This window comes from Rhipicephalus microplus, chromosome 6, assembly GCF_043290135.1.
Source record: "Rhipicephalus microplus isolate Deutch F79 chromosome 6, USDA_Rmic, whole genome shotgun sequence".
NCBI classification, from domain to species: domain Eukaryota; kingdom Metazoa; phylum Arthropoda; class Arachnida; order Ixodida; family Ixodidae; genus Rhipicephalus; species Rhipicephalus microplus.
Genome location: NC_134705.1, coordinates 193010645 through 193020522, shown reverse-complemented (window position 1 = coordinate 193020522; position 9878 = coordinate 193010645). Strand labels below are relative to the sequence as shown.

Here is a 9878-nt window from a genome sequence, read left to right as displayed (position 1 = left end):
GTGAGGTGGTGTCACTGCATGAGAAATGAAGGTTTCACGCGACGGAAACCGAGCAGTCTGCACGTCCGATATGGCGGTGCACTCTTGCCAGTGAAAGCGAGTTTTGCTGGTGAATCACTGCTTTGCACTTTCTAAAGTTTTCACGCGTTGAGGGCACGTACATGCATTATTGATCATCCTCTCACCTATTCTCTAAATTCTTACTATGGTCAAAATGATTCCCAAACTCTTTTTGCTCGAGAATATGCCATAGATGGCTACGACTTTGACATGATTTATAATCGTGTGATGTCTTTAACAGAGATATTTGCTGTTTATTTTAAAGAGCGATTGTTCCTAAGCTCTACATAACAAGGTGGTATTGAACAAACATGTATTCGCTCAGTATATTGAGTCATTTAATATTGTAATGTTCGTATTTTATTATGTTGCTCTTCGTGTAATGACCTACCGGTGTCTTACAAAGATGATCTCAGAAAAAATGAAGCAATTGAAGAAACCTCTTCTGCGCTTTTGGTACTCGCACTTTGGTTATTATTTCATTGAGGCCAAAGTTATCATCAATAAGTATCGCTTTCAAACTCGTGGTACGCATTAGTCTTCAGGAAAAAAATTCGATAAAAGATATGGAAAGCAATTTCAGCTACATTTTTATATCTCTATTATAGGTGCTATCAGCGGCTCGGGAGCAGCAGGCGTGCCAGGTGGCTTCAGTGAGTACGCCTTTATGAAATCAATTCCTGCCTGTATGTTTGAAGAGCACACGTTTGATAATAACACAACAGCTACAATGTTTCTTTGGTATTTTAAAACGATCAAAGCAGAAAACTTTCATTTTCCTGGTTAAAGTACCAGACTGCTAAGAAAATGCATTTCACACACAAAACTTGGCAGGTTTACAGTGGGCCTATATTCTTAGTTGCCTATTGCAGTAGGCCTGCATTGTTACCCATTAGGTTTTGTGTGAGCGCTGTACTTGTTTGGTGCCTGGGTTTGTAGGTGTGCTACTCAGTTGTGTGTTCATGCTTTAATATTTTTGGGTGTAAACAAATACCTCATGACGAGCTCATGGACACGGGAAGAATTCGGTGCCACAAGAAAATTCAATTTACAACTTGTTCATGGAAAGGGCACGGATAACACTAATGCTCGAAAAGCAGACCGGGTTCGGGCATAAGAACAAGCACTGGTGCCGAAACGCAAACTGCAACTGCACACCGAGAATCTGGTAGCTTTCCGAGCTGAATGCAAGGGACAACGGCGAGCCGAGGGCACGGCATTGTATGCAGAGCAGCGTCAAAGAGGCAATGACTGAAACGCGTTCGCCGGGGCTGACGCACACTTTCAGCGGGAGTTTCTCGGTTGGCTTCGGCTGCAACGCCTGCAACCGCCTGTGGCCACAAGCTTCAGTTACGCTGGTTAACGATGTGTGCGGAGTGCTTGAGCGAACATATTTTTTTCTGATCATGTCCCGACACTTTCCACTTTTATTTCTTTTTGATTCCTTTGTGTGTTAGGTGTTAGGTTCGGCCACCTTGATTAAAACTGGTACCTAGCCATAAGTTGCTTTGCTCGTGATAAGCGGTCACTAATGCTTTCCTTTCACACCCTTCTTATTCTGCAGTTTTTTTGTTTTTTTTTTTTTGGGGGGGGGGGGGTGGTATCCCGGCTGTCGGATTCACGGCACATAGTCCGAGTGATAACACATTTGATATGGATCTGTACCACATTTTCAGCGCTTTTGCGCCAGTCAGTTTCGGTAGTCCTCTCTGAAAACTTGTACAATTTTGTATTTAATTCACTCTGCATGATAAATCATTCTTCAAGAAAAATTATTACACCAAATTACACCAAAAATTATTTTACTCTATTTTAGGACTTGGTCCTGGCCTTGGAGCTGCTGGTGGACGACACATTGCCGGAGCAGGTGCGGGCACATTCGTTTTTCTTAGACAATACTGTATGATGTGAAGTTATGGAAATTAACTTCTTCAACTTCTGTGGCTCAAACAAATACGTCACACATTGTTACTGATACTGTACTATGCCTTCTCAAGATTTACACGTAGAACTGGGAGTACTCCAAACCAATTTCTAATTTGCAACAAAACCTTTCTCTACCAAAAAAAAAAAACTAAATGCTGACAGCTTTGTTTATGTTCCAGGACCAGTTGGTGCCGGACTTGGAGCTGGTGGATCAACTCTAGGTGGCGTAGGCGAGTGCACATTTTGTCTCTTTGGGCTACAGACGCAATTCTGCTTTGCTGTAGTAAAAATGGCAAATGTTGCGATGAATTAGAAAAGTTTCTATCTGCCAAGCTGGTGATATTGTACGTTGAGTGATTCAGGTGAAAATTAGGCGTTCGGACGCTGGACAAATGCTAGGCGCACAGAGAGCAGTGTCCCCGTATTTGTTTTACTCGTCATTTCCTCTCGTTTTTGCTTCAACCGCGCAACATTGTGATGCGATAGGGTCGGCTACCTTCAGTCGTGTGGACGACAGCTACTTCTTCACGAGAAAGCCTCGGCGTTCTTTGCATCGTTAATCAAGGCAGTTACATCAACATACGGTAAACACAGCGACAGGTTGGGCTATAATTGGTCTTTCATTTTTTTTTACATTTGGCGAATGTTCTCATAGCGTTAATTGACCAACATTCCTACACGTCTAGCATAGCTGATGCTGCAGAAGTGCAGAAGATGTGGATGTGCCAGATTAGAAACTGTTGCACATAGTCTATTGTCAGACTCCAATGTCAGATGACGCACTTGTTGTGGTAATTAGATTTGCCGGCAACGCTACACATTGCACGTGCATAATTCAGAGCTTATTCCACGATGTGAAAACGATAGCCATGGAATAACAATACGCCAACTTCGAGTTGTGCGCGAGTTTTAGAACCTATGGCATTACAACTTGTTGTATTGACGCTTCCCTTGTTATCATATGCTTCTGATAAGTGTATTTATTCACCACGACCCCATATGACGGGACCTATTCATATTCCCTTCGCCCAGCCAGCCCTTCTCCATCAATAAATTTGGCCAACGCCACTGTTTCACAGTGTCAAATCATGAAAACAACAAGGCCGCTTCTATTACCGATGCAGTAATGCCATTTTTCGGTGCCTCGATCCGATTTAGGGGAGCTGTAGGGTAAAAGCACTTTGAAGGACCCATCTGCAATAGCTTAGTACACATAGTTATGGTCGCCTAATCTCAGTGTGTCATGCATTTTAGGGCCAATATGGTCAGGCTAGATGTATACACAACACTTCTGAATTTTTTCCTGTTCCTAATCTTGAGTGGGTTATCTCCATGCGCTTCAGCACTGTAGGATCAAGTGAGTGCACTAACCGTATTCCCAGGGATTGCTTTCCACGCGCAGCTACTAACGTGAATTTCCTATTATTGTGCGTCATGAACATCAGACGCTTAGGGCGGAATTCACGAATATACCAAGAAATTTTCTTACTTTACATTAACTCTCAGTTGCACATTCTATCCTTCGCTTTCCTTTACACGTACTTCCAGAGTTATCTCAGGCGCCCTGGGTGATTGTGGTGTTTAGAACTCTATACATTTATTTATTTTTATGGCATATTCACAGCACCTGATAGCAAAGCATTACAGTGGGCTGGGGGAGGGGTATGCAAAAGAAAAATTCAAAACGGGCAGTGTTGTAGCCAGCTCAAACAGTATTAAGAAACATTAATAGATACGATAATATTCAAGAACATTATTATTATAACGCTAAAGTGAGTCATAACCATTCACTAAAACACTTGTGAAGCTTTGTCCTTTGGTAAGTGACAAATCATTCTTATTTGCAAGGCACTGAGTGGCTTTTCCATCTTTTAGAATCACTTGGTTCTGGAGCAGGACTTCATCATGGACCAGTCGTAGGTGGGGCTCTTGGACCATGGAGTGCAGGTCTTGCTGGCACGGCAGGTGTTGCAGGCGGTGCAAGTAGTGCCGGTGCTGCAAGCACCGCAGGTGGTGCAAGTGGCGCAAGTGCGGCCAGTGCGGCAAGTGCGGCAAGTGGTGCAAGTGGTGCAAGTGCGGCAAGTGGTGCAAGTGCGGCAAGTGGTGCAAGTGCGGCAAGTGGTGCAAGTGCGGCAGGTGGTGCAAGTGCGGCAGGTGGTGCAAGTGCTGCAGGTGGTGCACATGGCGCAGGTGAACGTATATTTTGGCTTGAAGACTTGTGATGGTAGTTCAGTGCTGTCAATCGCATAGGTAGGTTAATTACCCCATTTGTAGGTATGTTCGGAATTCTTAAGCTTGCGTGAGGTTGTAGGGCAGTAGTACGTTCTTGTCTCCCTACTGAGTAATTTCTACATTTTGCTCGTCATCGATCGGCAAAAAATATAGTCTATCCGCGCCTACTATCCAAGGGCTACGTTTCTAAAAACATCAAAAAATAATTAAATGTTTCTCCGAATAATGTTGGAGCGGTCTCAATTCACTGGTCGACAGCAACGGACAGAGAAGAAATTTAGTACGTATCACATTCATATGCTAGCATTGCTGTTTTTTATCATGAATTGTTAGTTTTTTTCTGTTGTCTGCCTTTAGTTCATTGCGTGGAGGAGCTTTAAAATTTTTATGGCAATGGTCGGTGCCCGTTCCTAAGGTGAAAGCCTTTATTGATCATCAACCAAAGTGACCATCTGCTTCTACATAAATGATGCTAAACATGATCATTATCTAACAAAGTCACCTCAAGATGTCCCAGGCCAAAGAATTTGTGAAATTATTATAAAATCACAGTTACGCTACAGTGACACCCACGCAACGTCAAATGAAGACATCATCACATGACCATCATGGTCATAGGAGACCTGATCTAAGGAGCACATGAGGTGAAAAAAGGCTAGGGGTGCATTCGATTCTGGAGGCAATGCAAAACCAGGTTCAGAAATCATTCCATATTTAGGGAATCAATGCAATCGTTTAAGAAGAAACAAACAACGCTTTCGCCTTCCACCCATTTTAGGCGAATGCATTATGGGAGCATCTGAGATTTATTGTTGAAAGTGTATGGCTTTATGAAAAAGCGCTGCTTTACAATGGGTGGTACGTGGCTTGCGCTGCTCAAAGCTCAATATTTTATTTTGATACTAATATTATTATTGTCATCACTATTATTGCGGTAGTTGTAGTTGTTGTTGTTGTTAACCTTGCTGTTGTTTTTATTATTCGGGTCAAAGCTTGTCCAGTTTATTAAGGTCCTCTTCCTTTAAGAAAACGAGGAGCATTAACGGCCTAATTTTCTGTGCATTAGCGCAGATGAACCTTAAATTTCTCGATTTTATTCTTTTTCTAACTCTTCCAGTTATATTTTCTTTATTTTTAATAGCATTATAACAGAAACTGCGACATAATCTGTTTTGTTACAGGTTACGCCACGGGTAATTATGGTGGAAATGCAGGAACAGAAACAGTTGCGACAAGTGGACTGAATAAGCGCCCCCTTTCCCCTCACATAGATATATTTGTTGGCTAGTTAGCTAGGATAAACAACGAAATTAATAAATTCACAGGTATACAATGAAATCGACTCGCGCCTTAAATGGTGGGTTGCAGATCGTCGAAAGAGAGTTTTTTCCTACAGTGGACGCAATACAAGCAGATGACGAGGATAATGATTATGACTATATTTCTTCAGTTTTGACCTAGGTGTCGAGGCAGAACAGCGTGCTCGAAAAACGCACAAAACAACCACTTGTTGAGCTCGCCTATTTCTCCACGAAAACAAGCCCTGCTGATAGTATTGAACAAACTATCTTTGAAACAATAGCTGAAAAATTATTTAATGCGAGGTAAAAGTTGTAACCCACAAAAATTATTCATAATTACATTTAGGAGTACATTCGAACACATTTATTCACCAGTGTTAACCTTATTCACCTGTCACGCATCGCTTTAGATAAATCTGTTAAGGACGGGAGCTTTGAAGGTAAGTTGTGTTGCTGCTGAAAACGACAATGAAAACCAGCTGATATTGAAGCCAGGGAAGGTATAGTGAACGTTATTTGTAATTTTTTAGTCAATATAATTATATGATGAGACTGTCAGTGACAATTATATATTTCTGCGGCTCAAGAAACTTCTTTAGTAGTCTGCGCGATAGATCCTTGAATGGGGGATTTCGATTTTTTGGACCAAGTATGCCTGTCTAAACGAAACACTTGAACGACACTGGGTGAAACTAGCACCTGTTATTTTCTCGCATCCTGCTTTAGGTGGTGTTCGAGGAATCATTGGAGGATTTGGTGGAGTGTCTAGTGGCTCAGGTAAGCGCCCATCTTAGAGTGTCTCACAGTGCAGATGTATCTACCTCAATAACGTACAGGTCAATTATTCTTTCATTACTGGCGCGAGTAATACACTTCATACGTTATCCTCGTTTGAATTGGTGCGAAACAAAGTTTATTATGTAAACTATGTATAGTTTCACTGTCGCGCAAAAATTTCACTAAAATATTACACAATAATGAGATATCACGCTGTTGAGAGCGCAGGCATGTTTCGTAATAAGGGCACCCAGGATTGGCTGATATATGCCCGAAGACCAGAAAAAGTGGTGTGGAGCAAATAGGTCTCACGGGAAAATCAATGCACAAACACGTGGTGTATCACAGACACGTCTATAGTATATAATCGGCATACTTCAAACTTGTGAATTTCGAAGTACTTAGATTAAACGTATCCGTGCTACTTGACAAAATAAGTTAATAAATGCGTTTCTGGGCTATTTGTTCATAATCTTAAACCTTGGAAGCGCGAAATCTATAAGGACAGGATAAAAAATAGATACGCAAGACAGAGCGCAAACTGGCAGCTAAACTTCATTCAGAAATCTCCCACAATGCGTACACAGCAGAGTGGCGTAAGAAGGCACAATGTAAATCACATTCTACAATGCTACAAAAAGAAAAAAAAACTTTATTCTAATAGTGACACTTCTGCTGTGCTGCACAGTAAGAAAAAACTGTTCTTAGAAACTTGGTTGTCATATTGACGCAAGGTAGGCTGGCAACATGAATATATGTTGCTCTGCCGATTCTGATTACTCTGTTACAGCTTCAGGCTATACAGCGAGCTGAGGAGGTGGCGGCAAGGCACGGCCTGTTCGCCATTCTTCTGTGATTTTTTTTTCACTTAAATAAAGGTGTTTCTCTCCCTCTCTGCCGATCATGAACCAGCGCATGCTGTGTTTGTCCTCGTCATCCGCTTTGCCGATTTGTCCCGTGTATAGCAATGGGGGGGGGGGGGGGGGGCATGAGCGATTGGAGTAGAAAGAAATAAGGAAAAAAAGAAGAAATATACCAAATATTGACAAAACAATTCATCGTGAGGCGGTGGGATTTGAGCCCGCATGCCCATGATTAGAATGCGAGCGTCTTAATGACTTGAATATCCAGACAAAAAACAGCTTAACTTTGTAAAATACTGTACAACAAGATAGCGTGAAAGAGAAGGGTGAAAATAAGGAAAATAGGGAGAGAAAAGAGTGACGAATAGTATACGACGGATGAAAAAGAAAAAGAAATAAAGAAATGATGAATGACAAAGAAAGTGAAAAAGAGAAATAGACATAGTTTGATTAAACATATTGAAGAGGAATCAAGCGACAAATAGGGAGTGAGACAAAGAAAAGAAGGAGAAAGAAATGGAGTTAAAAAAGCAGAAAGATAATATAAATAAGAAAAAATGCACAAAGGAGGAAGAGGCAAGGAAAGCAGACGAAAAAGACAGAAAAAAATAAATAACTAAAGTGAAAAAATAAAGCCCCGTCACGCCACCCTTCCCTCAAACATGACACCCAAAGCTTTATCCTGCCGATCAGCTAGCTCTTTCTTCAGCCTTGCACCTCCAGTGCAAGCCATGTCATTTTTTTTTTCACACAGCATTGTCTTTGATGGATACTGTACGACCAGGTATAGCGTTGCGTATGTCGCTCCGTGTGTGGATCCGATCTTACAGTAAACTTGAAGTAATGCTTTTGGTACACATTGGTATTAGCGAATGCTCTGGAGTTTCATTGAATACACCAAGAAGCATCGCTGCACAACTTTTTCAGTATTGTTTATATTATGCTTATTTCTTCAAGCCGCCCCGCCACGGTGGTCTAGTGCCTAAGGTACTCGGCTGCTGACCTGAAAGTTTCGGGATCAAATCCCGGCGTCTGTGACTGCATTTTTGATGCAGACGAAAATGTTTTAGGTACATCTGCTAAGATTTGCGTGTACGTTAAAGAACCCCAGACAGTCTAAATATCCATAGCTCTCCACTAAGGCGTCTCTCATAATCATATGGTGGTTTTGGGACATCAAACCCCACATATCAATTGATCAATTATTTCTGTAAGCCAACGAAGTACTCTACGTTGACCATCATTACGTTCTCCACGTTGATTATTATGTCCTCTCATTTCAGTGCATGGTGGTCGGCTCATCGTTACTGGTAATTCACGACCGGGTGTCACAGGTGAGTGCACACGTTATATTTATCATAAATCTGAAGGTACTGACATTTTCATAACGTTAATGCTATACCCAAAGCATTTCTGCTTCTTTTTGTGACGCCCTTGAAGGCTGTGTTCTTGATGGGACACTTGAACAGTGACTTGGTTTAGGTTTACAGACTACGCTGTGAAAACTCTAATGCCACATGTTTCACTATCATTAGTTAATTATTAGTAATGAAATGAAGGTTGAAGTTTCATTGTTAAATTTCCCACTAAAGTGTCTGTGCATCACGTAAGAAATTTCAAGGAATATATTCGCTATTTTTGTGAAATTGGCTGATTGAAATTTTCTAAAACTTCCTATGTTGAATCTACGTCACCCACAGGCTACACTTTACTTCATTTTTCTTGATTAAAGGCTACGTAGGACCCAGCATATGCCTTCAAAATGTCTTACGTCACGGTGCTTGGTGCGGAAATATTACGGTTGTGTCGCCACCCGCATTTTTTTTTGTGCGCGTTTTCACGCTTACCAAGCGTCATGTCGCAGTAAGAGTGGTGTGTTTGGGACAGTGAAACCGTGACTTATCAATACACGAAAAATTGGTTTTTCTATTTCGTGTCCCTTTCAGTGTAAACTGTAACTTCATTGTTCGTGACTTCTCTGGGTAAAGGTGCTACTTGACCATATTTTATTTATGTATACTTGAGGCACTTTACATAATAGGCTTTACGATCACACACTTTTTCCCCGAGATACAAGCACTTATGTAGGTCATTTAGACACCTCTTTCTTTTGCATCACACCAACAAACAAAAATCATGGTCATTGTTGGCCGTTTATTGTAGTATAGATTACCACCAGAGACACGTTGTCAATCCTGAATGATAAACAATATTAGAATTCCAATTTATTTACCTTTTTCAGTTACTGGAGGTCATACTGGTGGTGCTTTAATCTCAGGTATGTAAATACTGGTGCGACATGCACTTCCAACTTAGAGAGCAATGGTAGTGCCTTTTGGAATGGCGGTATTCAGAATTCCGTATTCGTTCAAAAGAATGGGCTTTTCTTTCAGACGATGTTTCTGAGAGTAAACTTTGATGCCACAAAATAACAAACTATTTATTGATGATTCAAAATTATTTAGTTTCTTCGAGTTACTGTCATGCATAAAAATGCATTGAATCAGCTTTTACGTTTGGTCATTATCATTGAAAGAGACATTTTTCTGCAATGACGAGAAACAGCTAACAGCATGTCAATGCAATCTCTTGTTGTAGCACACAAATGAAAAAAATAGCATGGCAGCTGATCTTACGGGGATTATCGCATGCTACGATTATACGAATGGAGTATATCATACGTTACGACTGCGATTGAAACCCATGGAAAAAATATTTT

At 41.1% G+C, this 9878-nt stretch overlaps 1 protein-coding gene and 1 long non-coding RNA gene across 13 annotated transcripts in view; one reads left to right on the top strand and one right to left on the bottom strand.

Annotated features, from left to right (window-relative positions):
- LOC142765773 (uncharacterized) overlaps positions 1 to 9878 on the bottom strand; it is a 133216-nt gene that overhangs the window by 76902 nt on the left and 46436 nt on the right. The window lies entirely within an intron of this gene.
- Positions 1 to 9878, top strand: part of LOC119168195 (uncharacterized) — a 114184-nt gene that overhangs the window by 62466 nt on the left and 41840 nt on the right. For all 12 annotated transcript variants that reach the window (XM_075867398.1, XM_075867397.1, XM_075867396.1 and 9 more), the window contains 7 exons: positions 669 to 713; positions 1877 to 1927; positions 2166 to 2216; positions 3862 to 4176; positions 6246 to 6296; positions 8443 to 8493; positions 9402 to 9437. In XM_075867398.1, coding sequence (XP_075723513.1) covers positions 669 to 713; positions 1877 to 1927; positions 2166 to 2216; positions 3862 to 4176; positions 6246 to 6296; positions 8443 to 8493; positions 9402 to 9437 — 600 coding nt within the window. The remainder of the gene's footprint in view (positions 1 to 668; positions 714 to 1876; positions 1928 to 2165; positions 2217 to 3861; positions 4177 to 6245; positions 6297 to 8442; positions 8494 to 9401; positions 9438 to 9878) is intronic.